This window comes from Dreissena polymorpha, chromosome 13, assembly GCF_020536995.1.
Source record: "Dreissena polymorpha isolate Duluth1 chromosome 13, UMN_Dpol_1.0, whole genome shotgun sequence".
Taxonomy (NCBI): domain Eukaryota; kingdom Metazoa; phylum Mollusca; class Bivalvia; order Myida; family Dreissenidae; genus Dreissena; species Dreissena polymorpha.
The window spans coordinates 49,356,623-49,371,501 of NC_068367.1; the positions used below are offsets into that span (position 1 = coordinate 49,356,623).

At 33.3% G+C, this 14,879-nt stretch overlaps 1 protein-coding gene across 5 annotated transcripts in view; it reads left to right on the forward strand.

The window, feature by feature from the left end:
* The window catches only part of LOC127856118 (uncharacterized), a 55,937-nt gene that overhangs the window by 16,493 nt on the left and 24,565 nt on the right, over positions 1-14,879 (forward strand). For 4 of the 5 annotated variants that reach the window (XM_052392115.1, XM_052392114.1, XM_052392116.1 and 1 more), the window contains exon 3: positions 14,732-14,862. The exons of the other annotated variant lie outside the window; for it this stretch is intronic. In XM_052392115.1, coding sequence (XP_052248075.1) covers positions 14,732-14,862 — 131 coding nt within the window. The remainder of the gene's footprint in view (positions 1-14,731; positions 14,863-14,879) is intronic. 5 annotated transcript variants of the gene reach the window in all.

Genomic DNA, 14,879 nt, shown 5'->3' on the forward strand with positions numbered 1-14,879 from the left:
TGATAAAACACAATAATATTTATTCCCAAATTGATGTCTTATTCCCAATTCACATAATACAGTGTTCATATAATTATAGTATATAATATATAATTATGTCCTACATTTTATTTGAATAGCGGTACACTTTAACTAGTATTTGTAAACAGTGCTTTAAACTACAACAATCATCAAACTTTAACATAGCATTAAACTGTTCCCACTCACTGTCTAAGGAGTCTAATTTATTTTGTGAAATTGATATTTTTCTCAAGTTATCATACTCATACTTAGTGTATATCTTTGCTCCTGTTATGCTTGGAATGCATTTATACATTTTACTCTTATACAAGTATAACTTAATAAACAGAATAACATTATTTAAAGGGGTCTTTTCACAGATTTTGGCATGTTTTGAAGTTTGTTATTAAATGCTTTATATTGATAAATGTAAACATTAGATTTTAAAAGCTCAAGTAAAAATTCAAAAATAAAATTTAAAAAAGGGGAAAAAAAGTAGCCGTAGCAGGGCTTGAACCAGTGACACCCGGAATCCTGAAGTAAAAACGCATTAGCCAACTGAGCTATCCTGCCAAGCATACATAAGGTGCATATTTTATACATTATATAAGCAATCTTCGAAGTTTCACAAATTTAAACGACAACAACAGAACTCTCCAAATTATTCAAGCGTTTCGCGTTGCAACGCTTTTTAATTTTTTGTTTTTTAAATTGTCAAAAGATGCATATAATGGCTAAATTAGACCATGGCAAATGTTCAGCAATACTGTTTCCTCACAAATATCATACCTAAACCGAAAAATTGCGAATCTGAAACAACTTTTTTCAATTTAGTCAATTTACCAAACCGTGAAAATATCCCTTTAAGGCCTTAGCAGAATTACTTGAATATCCAAGTAGAAAGATGGTCATGGTAATGAAAGGGAAAGATTGTTCTGGTTACATTTCATCAATAATTGCTTTAGAAATCTGACACTCCCAGAATAGATGTTCTTAATTTTCATCACTTTGTTTTCATTCAAAAGACTATTTGTTCCCAATATCCTGTGAATTAACCTATACCGAAACCACTGAACCTTTACATCACTAGTTATTAAAAAAGGTAGCTCAAATAAACATTGCCATTCTTTTTCATTAATAATAGTATTGAGTTTTGTACACCATTTTGCTTTAACTGGTGGTTGTTCATTATTTTTATTTAGAATGGTGTACAGTCTTTTTGCACCGGGTTCGTTTTTTCAGTACAAGTTGAAATAATGGGGGCAAAAAGAGTTTAATAATTTGCTGGGTAGAGCAAGATAAACAATATTTTTTCACAAATTTATCAATTGCTCTTGTCACTCCTGCGTAATGAATGAAATTTATGTTCAAATTGTACATTCTAGTTAATTCACCAAGAGAGATAAAGGTTCCATTTTTGAATATATCACCTATGCAATGAATTCCAGCCTCAAACCAAGATCTAAAGAAAAAACTTTCATTTCCTATCAATATATTTGTTTTATAAAAAAACTGGATAATACAGGAAATCTTCTGAGTTTACTTCTAATTTACCACAATAAAGTGAGAAGCTTTATAAAACATCTACCCAAAAAGGGTTAGAAATTCTGTTAGACATATTTAAAGCATAATGATACACTGTAACTCCAATATAACGCGCTCCGTTATAACGCTGAATCCAATATAACGCGGGGGGTGCTTGGATCCCATTTTTTCTCCAACCTTCCATTTGATTTCTGATTCAAATCCGTATTATGCAACTTCATGTATTTTCAGACAATTCAAAGATGGCGGCAATCACATGTTGATTGCTTTATTAAACTGTCCGTTGAACCGATTATAATCGCCTCGAGGTTAAACAACACCGACAGCTAATTGGTGTTAATCTGTTGTGTAATGTCAATAAAGGTGTGAAAAACTCACATGTCAGTGTTTATTACATGTATTCCTCATCAGAGCGGTTCAGTGCCATAATTTCCATAAGTTAAGTGCAAGCGGGATAGTTATACAATTAAAGTAATTCAAAACGATTAAAACATTCTTACTTTGATATGGTTGCATGTTTGACTATATTTAATGAGCGGCTGTGAAATATACTGCCCACTGTATAAAACAACTTTTTCTTTCATTTCATTATCATTCTAGTATTATGTCATTTAATCTTTCAGTTCGTGTATAAGAAATTAAAAAATGCAGACGATTTATTTACATGCAAACGCAGTGTACCGGTAATTGTTAACAGAGTTTCACTTTCATTTTCGCGCGGTATCAGAAAGTCCCCGGAGAAACACGTTTTTTGCATGCGTATGACGCAATAAAACAATTTTTTGTACATGAATCGTATTGCATTCAATCTAAATTTAAAGTCGCTCGTCCAATGAAAGCTCCGCCCCATAATGCACTGTACTCTTAACACTTCTGAAAATGGCATATATTTGTACGGTTGTGTTTACGAACTTCTTAAACATATATCGTCATTAATGTTCAAGATTATTATTTTTTAAATGATGTTGCAATTTTATTGGATTATCGGATAAATGTGCATATAAGAAAAGCGGTATGTATACTGTTATCGATACGATTCGGTTTATATGCATGTATTTGCGTCAACACAGAATGGCAATATACATGACCTATATTATAGGCTATTCTATACCTGCTTTTTTATAGCGCCCTGCAGAAAATGAGCTCAAAACTTATAACGCGGATCCGTTATAACGCTGTTTCGCGGCTTGGACCCCATTGACCGCGTTATATTGGAGTTACAGTGTAGCTGCAATTAAAGAGTTAATATGTATCAAAATTGAGTTTTTAAATTTCTATCCAATTTCCTTTGAAGAATTGAATTTTTGGAAGCCATGTTAGTTTCAATGCTGGAATAATTAAAAGCATCCAAATTTATAATTTTTAATCCTCCTTCATTATTTTCCTTTACTATTGTTGAAAACTTAATTTTACTATGCCCGTCCCAAATAAAGTTCATAATAGAAGATTTTATTGAATTTAAAATAGTATCATGTGGGTTAGGCAATGATATGAACAAGTGATTGAATAATGAAAGTGTTTTTACAATTACAATCTTTCTGATTAGTGTTAAAGTATTCTTTTCCAGTTTTTCAGGATATTTTCCATTTTAACAATTTTTTCATCATAATTGATTTTAACCATTTTTGATAGGTCAACATGGAAATTTATTGCTAACATTTTCATTTTAAAGCTGTGTTGCATCCAATTTAGTTTCCATTTTGTTTTTATGGTGTAACAACTATATTTGATTTTTCCAATTCATACAACATTTGTTTTATCAAAATTTACATTTACATATATTTGAAAAATCCTGTATAGCAGTAAGAGTTTCATTTAATGATTGCTCAGTACCGTCTAATATAATTGTAATATCATCCGCAGTTAGAATACTGCTCAACAATTTGGGATCCCTGGCAACAGTATCTTATCTATAAGGTAGAACAGGTCCAACGGTCAGCTGCCAGATACATCTACCTAGATTTCAGCTACACCAGTAGTGTGTCCAACATGATAACCTCCCTAAATTGGCAAACCCTTGAACAACGCCGCAAACTAAGCGAAGTCACATTCATCTACAAGATCCACCACAACCTTGTACATGTTGACCACAACCACCTAATACCAATCAAAAACCTGAACTTCCTGATACCTTATTCTAAGACGAATTTCCATGCAAATTCCTTCTTCCCTAGGAGCATTCGTCTATGGAACAGCTTACCTGTCTCAATACAATCAAGCCCCAGCTCAAACATCTTTGCTGAGCAGCTTCCTCCAACCTTCAAATTCTAAATCATAGCTGTGCTTTTATCTTTTATCCTTGTATATTAGACTTATTTTTATCCTTTCCTAACACCCTGATTTTATTCTGCACATAACAAAAATACTAACACTGTTTCCAGACAACGCGCCTGCTAATAATAATCGTTAACGATTGTCAGCAGTATAACATAGACATTGTATAAAATATTATTTTTGCTATGCATAGTCAGTGATACATGTACATGTATATAGTCATGAAAGTTTTTACAATATGGCTATTAGTATTCATTTAGTAATAAATTTACCCCCAAGAGGATGACCTATTTATTTAAATAGGTGATCTATGGGGAAATGTATATATATCAGTGTTTCATTTACATGAAACAGAATTGAAATTATGTTAACAGCACATTAAATTGAGTCAAGAAAACATTACAAGTACATTATTATTAAGAAACAAATATTTTCATGCACACTTATGAATGAATAAACCCATATGCGACCACCTATGCGAAAGCAAAACCATAGATGATCTGTAGGGATAAGATTTATAGTGTGTATATCATTGTTTAGTAGTAATTAATTAATTATTTATTTATGTATTTATTAATTAAAGACAAACAGTTGAGAAAAGCATTTAAAACTTTATACAAAAGTTGATCACAGCTAGTTAACTTACAGTAACAGTTTTATATTCTATGCCCTTGAAAGGCCACTCTCTGCATTATTACATTGTTAGGTCAATAGTGGAAAAACCTGTTCTATAAATAGATTGTCAACAGTGTGACATCTCGGACATCACTTTTCTGCGGCCATATATGCGGCGCTAAATGCGGCCGTTCTGCGGGCAAAATGGAGTGCAGTATCAGTGATTTATTGACTGATTAGATGATAAGATCTATACCACATACTGTTCATAATTATCATTAATATGTGCAAGTGTTAGAGTATTGTATAAATTAAAATGGGAATGTTAATTGACATGATATTACTCATGAAAGTTTATTATAGTTATAGATATACTTAAATCTTAAGAAATATTTTTTTTAAGCTACTATTTTAATATAAAACAAGGGACAAAATTGTCACAAAACCAGGTTTTCATTGTGAAAAAAAAATCTGATAAAGGGAGAAAACTCAAACTGAACTTTTGAAATGAACAAACAAAATTAACCCCCTTTGTAAGTTTGTTTTTAAAAAAAATCTATTTTTAGTCGTGGCGACCTTGACATTGGAGATATTGACGTGATTCTTACATGCGACACACCGTCCCATGATGGTGAACAAATGTGCCAAATGATTTTAAAATCTCACAATGAATGACATAGTTATGGCCAGGACAAGCTCATTTATGGCCATTTTTGATCTTTGAACTCAAAGTGTGACCTTGACCTTGGAGATATCGACGTAATTATTTCGCGCGACACACCGTCCAATGATGGTGAACAAATGTGCCAAATGATTTTAAAATCTGACAATGAACGACATAGTTATGCCCCGGACAAGCTTGTTCCGCCCGCCAGCCAGCCAGCCCGCCCGCATTCGCCAATCTAATAACCAGTTTTTTCCTTCGGAAAACCTGGTTAAAAAGTGCAGGCTGTCAAGCGGTCATACTTTTTCCTACTTTTTCCTACTATTTCCTACTTTTTCATCAGGATCCTACTTTTTCCTATTTTTTTACCAAATCTTCCTACTATTCCTACTTTTTCATTTTCAATGGAGAATTTTTTTTTTTAAAGAGTTAATTTAGTAAACTTGCAGGATGAATGAATCTATGGCATGACTGTATCCCTGTTAATGTGCATTCATCTAGATGAGACCTGACAACCCATGCTGACTGTCTGCTAGCACCTCTTCAGGAGCATAAATATTTATTTCTTATGTAACTTTTAAAATTATTGACAAGTTTTTTTTTGAAGTAACAATAGTGCCTTGTTTACTTCCTTAGCATTTGTTCACTGCAGACTTCACTACCTTACACAGTTCCCAGTGATGCAAGAGCTGAGGGAACCCATTGTTAATTCCAGTTTTATTTTGTTTCCATTGACAACAATTTGACCAAACCTTATGCATGTTTACATGATATTGCTGTTTGGAATGTAGAGATATAGAGATACATGTATTGTATGAGTGGTTATGTAATATGGAATTTATTACACAAGTTATTGGAAAAAAGATAAAACTGATGCTTTGCCGAGTTTTCATCATTTATAATGTAATAAATTCTGTATTACATGACAACGGATATGATGTTCTATTGATATCATAGGTACATCATGTTTAGTAATTAAAGATAAATGCACAGAGCCTAAATGCCCTGATACATTTTTATGCTCCCGGTAGGGTGGCATATTGCAGTTGTACTGTCAGTCCGTCTGTCTGTCTGTCTGTGTGTGTGTGTCCGTCCGAAAACTTTAATATGGGCCATAACTTTTGCAATATTTAAGATAGCAACTTGATATTTGGCATGCATGTGTATCTCATGAAGCTGCACATTTTGAGTGGTGAAAGGTGAAGGTCATCCTTCAAGGTCAAAAGTTAAAAAATACAATCCAAGGGAAGTAATAAGCTTTAAAAGGGAGATAATTTCTAAACCTGCCAAATGATATATTGAAATTTTATTTCAAAGCTGCGCAATAGTGGGCATTGTGTTTTTTTTGTAGCGGATCCGTGGTCTAGTGGTAACACACTGGCTTCACAATCCAGAGATCGCTGGTTCGATCCCCCACTGCACCTAACCTACTAACTCGTCTTTCGCATGAGACGTTAAACCGAGGTGCAGTGTACTAGGTGCTATACACCGGGCACTAAAAGACCCAGGGTCACCTCTGGAATGGGGTGTCTCCTGTATCTTGCACTATCCCCCGTAACCAACTAACACGTCTTTCTGGGGGCGATGGCCATATGGGAGACAATCCCGGTGCACTCGATAAAAACAAAAACAACAACAACGGGCATTGTGTTTCGGACAAACACAATTCTTGTCTAATGATGCCATTGCTAGTGATGTAACTTCAAGGTGTTAAAGCGAAGTATTAAAATTATTAAACGGCATTATTACACTCCCGCAAAGTCATCAATAATGTAAAAGCCATTATTTGAAACTGGAATAAACAATGTAGTGCAACTGTTTCATTGCCCAATCAATGCTGTCATAAAAGATGTCAGGTGATAAGGTCCTATCTCCAGTTGCATAATCTGCTCTGCAATGACCAGCCATTTTGAATGTAACTTAAGTCATTATAACTGCACCCTATTGTCAATTTAATGGTTTCACAATGTAGCTGTAGCAGAGCATTTACACTGCTTTATATTCTAGTATTAATCTTGTAGAACAAGTTGGTGTATCACTAAATAAATTTGGTCTTCTGCTTAAGGATATAACATGCACAATATAATTATCATTTTTATATCGATACACAGAAGACCTCTAACCACTTATTTGATGATACACCAAAATGAACAGCATCTAATTACATGTATACTTCTTTATCAGGGTAGCTTTGCTTGAAACTTAATTATCATAGATACACTATAAGTGCTAAAATTCCTAGTGGGAAAACAAAGTTTAACCCTTCATGGATGGAGAAGTTGGACACCAGTGGAAAAACACTGGGATCATGGTGCAAGAGAGATACCGGCAATGAGTTTGCAAGATAGTGTACTGTCTGAATGAAGTCCATCTTGTAGTAATTCTGGTGCTAATCAACTGATAAGTCATGCAGATGGATAAAAACACAAGGAAAACATGAAATACATGCATGATAATTCACAAAAGCGTTTGTTTGGAAGTGCCCAAAAGCCAAGCAGCTCTCAGGGTTGTGGGGATAAATCTATCTGTATGCAAGTACATCCATCACACAAGGAACAGGTACAAAAGGCTGAAATCTTCTGGGCCCTTAAGGTAGCTTCAAGTGGGTATCCATACAGAACATGTGATGGCACTCCTGCTCTGTTTCAAGCTATGTTTCCTGGACCTGTGTCTAAAAAATAAGTATTATGTATTCCTACTTTTGAGGGAAAAGTTCCTACTTTTTCCTACTTTTTTCCTACTTTTCTTGCAAAAGTAGTTCCTATTTTTTCCTACTTTTTGAAAAAAGGTCACTTGACAGCCTGAAAGTGTAAAAAAAATGTACAAGATCACTCTTACAAAAAATGTACAACTTGTTTAAATACCAAAAAATTGTTTAAATTACGCTAAATAATAATTAATTAACTTTGCTTTAATATGTTAAAATAATTACTATTATTGATAACAAATTTTCTGATTGAAAATATCTAGATATGAGACGGGTATAGTTGGAAAATGCTAAAATACGGACGAGCGTAGGTATTATTTACGGATGAGCGTAAGTATTAATTCTAATAATGCAACTTTTTTATATGAGTCGCGTTCTGAGAAAACTGGGATTTATGCATGTGCGTAAAGTGTCGTTCCAGATTAGCCTGTGCAGTCCGCACACTTTCCGCCTAAACTGGATTTTCGTGTAGAAGAGATTTCCTTTAAACAAAAAATACCATAAAAGCGGAAAGTGTCGTCCCTGATTAGCCTGTGCGGACTGCACGACTAATCTGGGATGACACTTAACGCACATGCATTAAGCCCCGTTTATTCAGAACGCGTCTCATATTAAACACTAACCGCTGAATTACATTAACTAAAAGAAAAAAACAAAAGAAAAGCGTGATGTACTAAGACAGTATCAAGACTTAATTGATCTCACAATAATGTACAGACATTTATACACTAATGTGAAATAACACATACGTGTATCATAAATAATTTGATTAAAACAAAATACATAAGTCGAGTAAGCATGATATATCTGTACATTAATAAATGCATTTATAATACACGCAACTCTTGTGAAATGATAATGAAACGAGTAGACATACACATGTTTACCTAAAAATACACTTCTGTGTGCTTACAAAAACAATACAAAGGTATTTTAGTAGTTTTTGTTTCTTTTTAGGCATCTTTAGCATTTTGGCAATTTTTGGACAAGGCTGAAAAGTACATTTTCTATACAAGCAATCAAATGGTTGCTTCAGATTCACATGCTTTTTTAAGAAATGAAGGTTGCACATGTGTCTTATTTATATTTTGTCTGTGTCTTTAATGAATATTATTTATATGTGACTACGTGCTTATTTTTTTTAAGAAATGACATTTTCAAATGTGTGTTATTTATATTTTATCCATGTCTTAAATTGTCTATATTTATATAAGAATACATGCTATACTGCCACTGTCATGCAAAAATGGATCTTATTTCTAAATATCCGCCTTAACACTTTATAAGCGCCGTCTTTAATTAGGCTATCTTTGTTTAAAGAACAGATTACTGTGAACTTAATAAAAATGTGCAACGGTGATGTGGATTCATTCTTGTTGTTAATTTTAAATGTACACAACAATTGAGCAATAAATGAAATCAGTTATTTTGGCAGCATATCCAATGTGTCCAGTACTGTTGAGTAGCCAGGTATTGGGCTGATAAGAAAGGTATCACCACAGCAGGTTGCTAATACATGTGTAGACTTCCCCTGTGTTATTATTGTAATAGTTATTTACCTGGAATAAATCAAGTCAGGTAAATGATATAAAAAGGGTTTATCACACCTTTAATCGATAAGCGATTATCTAATTAAAATGTACGGAGTTGATGTAATCAAACGCTGTTTGTTCTCACGTTTTGTGTATTACTGATGTCAGTCAAAGCATCTCTATCCTTAGTCTTATTTATAAGACGCACACGGAATTTAAAGATACTTTTTGTATGGGCTAAATTCTTTCCAAATATAACCAATATAAAAAGTAGCTTAATATTTGAGAGCGTCAACAAGTTTGACTACTCTTTCCTATATATCGTTCATACTAAATAAAATAATGACCACTAAGGATCGCTAAGTACCACTAAGGATATTTATGTAATTTGTAGTAATAAGGGGGTAGGTAATTAGGATATATATTTGTGTTTCTCTTGGCCAGTAATTCCAAATATTGATAATTGAAAAATCAAATTAGTTGGCAAACTACCTCATGAACACTTTGGGACTTTTCTAATGCATCAATTTTCAAACTTGAATACCTGAATATTCAGAAGCGCAACGGCTAAATCGGCATGTTGCAAGCCGGTCAGTTATTAAGAAGTGTAAGTTTATGCGTTTTAGTTTTCACACTGTTATTATTTAACGTTGTATGAGTTTGCTAATTTGACTTTTGAAGGGACGTTTTTCATTTGTTAAGTTTTATATTTTGTTGTTTTTCAATTTCACTTCAATTTTCAGGAATTATCAGATATGTGTTGCATTATTCTGGGTCCGAATTTGAACACAATCCGTTAAAAAAGGGAGCTACATTGATATGAATAAGTGATGCGTTGGAAAAGTCTCCAAGTGTATATAAAGAGAAATTGAGTGCTTTTCGGTGGCCTAAAATACTATTGTGCTTTATATTTCAACTTAAATCATTCTTTAACGAAGTCATTATTGACTAAATAAATATATATACCTCTTTTCAATCGGCCTTTAAAAACGGCCTTTATAGCTTCCTTCATATAAAAATAAAATAAAAACTGAATTTAGAATCGCAAATTCATTAATATTTGTTTAAATCGTAAAATAACTTTCAATAAAGTTGCATTTTTAATTCAATCTACATTTTTTGGTTTGGTATCTAAAATTATTCTTTTAAAAAAAGTTCAGTGGTAGCACAATCATGCCCCTAAATTCTTTAGTAGTAAATTACTGTATGCAAATCATTAATTAATCAATTCAAAATTAATCACCAGTTTGCAAATATATGCCCCTGATGTTTTTGTAAGCCAATAATAGGTGTCATTAACACCTCATTTTAGGAATATCTCTTTAAAGATCCATTTTACCGAAACCTCCACAACATTCACTAAATAAACACTATTTATCGAACTTGTTATTTACCGATTTCCACTTTACTTTTGCAAAATTCTACATTAAATAACGAAATATTGTATTTTTTGTTGTTAAGTGTACGTGCTTGACATATTTATTGACATATTTATAAATTAGCAGTTTTTTTAATGCAATCGGAATTTGACCTTTAATTTGATGCAATCCACTTTTTTTAGCGGCCAAGCGCAGAATACTGTGCATGGCCGCCGATGGTGTATTGTAATATATACAATTATAATAAGAAACAGTAGCAGACAACAGGCATCAGGTTGATAAGAAGAAATGATGTATTTATTGAACGTGAATAACATCACCAACTAAAAATGTTTTGAAATTATAACTTTGCCCAGAATAATTGTATAACATCAATCATTTATCAATGATACTTAAATGCTCTGTTTAAAAGCAAAAATATAAAAATGTTGGCAGAAATAAACAATTATTTTTTTATTTTTTTGTAATATTGGTGGTATTAAGTAAATAACTACGTATAGAAATCGTGAACAATACATAGTAAACTTTTTTTATCATTAATCTACCCATTAATACAATATATAATATTATGATATTATATATGTGTACTGTGTTCGATACTTACCAAAAAGAAAGGTGCAACTTCAAAAATGTCTTTCTGGTACACAAACTGGAGCGCTTTATATCCAGAATACGAGTACGAACCCTTACACAAATAATCAGACAAGTACTTTGTCTGGCTAAGTCCCACTAGTAAAGGCATTGTTAGTTGATAAAATCACACACAACAATTCGAGCACAAGGTCAATTAACACACCTTATATCAATATAGATTCATCAAATGTTTGACCTATTTATCTATATATATATAAAGTCGTGATCGAAGCTAGACTTGTATTGCAGTTATGATTGTTTCATAAAAAAACTTCTTATTTAAGTATTCGGATCGGAGCGGTTTGACAACAAGCTGTATATCTACTCAAGACAAAACTCTTCGATTGTCAGTAAGAAAGAACAAGAGTATCCCAGATACTATGTTTTGTCGTGAAGTCAAAATAATGAAGGAGCGATTGTCCGGGTTGGAAAAATAATGTAGGAGCGACTCTCCGCCCTGTCAAAACATCGTAGGAGCGACTGTCCGCCCTATCAAAATAACGTAGGAGCGACTGTCCGCCCTGTCAAATTTAGCGTTGGAGCAATTGTCCGTAGGAGCGATTGTCTGCATACCTTTGAAACCAGTTAATTAATTTCGGGGGAAAAAGATAGTACTTATAGCAATATATATTTTGAACCCAAATGTTATTATAATTCTGAAAAAAACGAGATGAAATGAACAGCAAAATTTTAGAAATGTGTCCTCATTTATCCGTATTATCGTATGGGAAATAACAAAACCGTATACTTTGTAAGTTGAAACAGCCAATATAATAAAAAACAAAAAAACACTATAAAACAAAAACAGTATGTGGAAGCATGCAAAGAGGTAGCAGGGACAGTGTATATCGTTCCTGGGAGTAGATCTTATCATCTTATCAGTCAATAAATTACTGATACTGCACTCGATTTTGCCCGCAGAACGGCCGCATTTAGGGCGGCAGATATGGCCGCAGTGGCCGCAGAATAGTGGTGTCCGGACATCTCATGGTTCCATGAATTTTAAGTCAATAGTGGTAAATTCCTGTTCTATAAATATAATGTAAACAGCTAGTGGGGCAGTGGACAGTTCACGAGTCACTGCGCTTGAATAACGCTTACAAAACCTATTCAGTTTGAGTGATGTAAACAGTTAAAGGAGAGATTTACTGCAATAGATCTAGGGAGTAAACAAATAAAAATTTAACATTTAACAAATAGCAGTGTATACATGCATAGACTTGACTAACTGCAAAGCTCGATACACATATCAGACTAAATAGTATTTATTTCATATACGATAATACTGTTATACAAGGTATGAATTTTGTGAGATGACATAACGTATGTTATCAAATCAAATTATATATTATTTTATATATTATTTATTATATGTTTTTAAATAAAATTATATATTATTTTTATATATTATTTATTATATGTTATGTTCTATGTACAAAATGCATAATCAACTTACCGGTATATTATACATAATGATCGAGTAAAAAGCAAAACAAAAAACATACTGCAGCTCACCGGATCAGCAGCGGGATGTCAGATCGATGCAGTGATCGCACTCAGGCGAGGGAATATGCGCTAATTACGCTTGGCACGGAAATCACGAATCACTGTGTCATTATTGTCATAAAGGTCAATTTTAATGCGCTCTTGTCGTTTGGTTAGCGCGAACACAGAGCCGTTGAAGAACCAAGTTGATTCCATGTCCTTGTGGAGCTGTAGTCGGCTTATCAGTCCTGTATTAAGGGCAGTGACGTCATCCACCAGGCGGTGGCCAGCGTTCCTCATCTCTTTTTGCTTTCTCATCACTGCGCTTTTATGGTCATTATTTCTCAATTTTATGAGAACAGGTCTTGTCTGCCCCTTTTTAGTTGGGATTTGATGAATAGCAACAATCTGTTCTGGCTTGATTTCAATATTTTGTTGTTGAAATAAAGTTGTTATTTTTTCGGAGAGAGCTGTTATGTTTTCGTGTTGGTCCTCTTTAACGTCCATAACTTTAATATTGTTTTTTCTTGAATACTGCTCATTGTGATTGGATCTCTTGCTGTTTTCTTCATTTAACCGCGTATTGTTATTTATTTGATCATTTATACTTTCAATGGCTGTTTTGTGTTCTTTTATCAGTTCTGCTAGTATTTCTCATAGAGTTTCGTTTTTAGATTGTAAGCTTTTTATTTGGTCAGCAAAATTCTTTGGTTATTTCCTTCAAGCTATTTTCTGTGATTTTAATAAGTTTATTTTCAATTTCAAGTTGAATATTTTGTTTCATTTTCATAAGGAATTCTTGTCCGGGCTATTTCTCCCTAACTACTTACTGGACTTCAATGAAGCTTTATGGGAAGCTTAACTACCTTGAGGAGATGCGCATTTTATTAGTGGGTTCTGGTTAGATGATTTATTTAGAGAGTTATGGCCCCTTTGAAATTTTTAAGTTGCTAAACCATCCATCGTATTATTTTGTCCAAAGTTATGCCCCTCAAGACGTTTCCTTTTATCTGAATATATAGTGCAATATTGGGACAAAAAAAACCTTTGGGGAGCATCACCTGTCTTCGACGGTTTCTTGTTATCCATATCGGCCAGAGTTGGTCCATTCCCTTTGTTCATGAACAGATTTGTCAGGATTGTAAAATATTGTTTAGACTTTATACTGTAAAATAAGGCAATTGTATTCTTAAAAGTGTTTCACTATAACAGAGGTTAGAAATTTCACGAAAAAAATAACGTAAACAATTATTTGTCATCGAAAGTATGGGACATTCCTACCCCAACCAATTTTAAGGATGTGTGGCTTTTCCCTGAATCTGTGAACACTGACCACTTTATCGCTTTACTCACTAATTGAAATGACAGTGTCACATGAAACTAGCTCAATGATTTTATTGAATGAACTAAAACCTGTATTTGAAAGGTCAGACATTGTATCTTGATCTTGTTAAAATAAAAAGCATAGGGACAAATAGCTTAATTATCTTTGTGGCCTCACGAATTATCTATAGGGAAATGGGAAAACACCAGAATATTGTCAGAGATCAACGCAAATATGTAATCTTAATGATATTGAAGATGAATACCTCTATGATCTAAAATGACCCCATTTTGCTGGCATTAAGAAGTAATTTATTTCAAAGTATTATAGATTCGTTCAAATATGTTCAAGTCTATTGAACTCAAACTCGTTCTTTTTTTTCTAAATAAGCAACAAACTTTATTGGTATGGTAATGAAGAAATATAAGGGTTTTTGATTCAGTCTTTGAACTTTATCAAATCAAGTAACAATTAAAATCCAAAAACATAACCTATAAACTTGTATACCAAGCTTTCAACACATTTTTTATAGCAGGTTATAATTGTGTAACATTTTGATTGGCTGCCACACAGGGATGTGAGCATATCGGTTGCCAGCTGCGGATGCCTCTGGGAGTCACACATACAGCTGGTGGAACCAGAGTCCAAAGTAGTGTTTACTGATGCCGGGAACCAGTGCTATAAATGGGCAGCCAAAGTCTGTGGTGAGTAGAACTAGAGG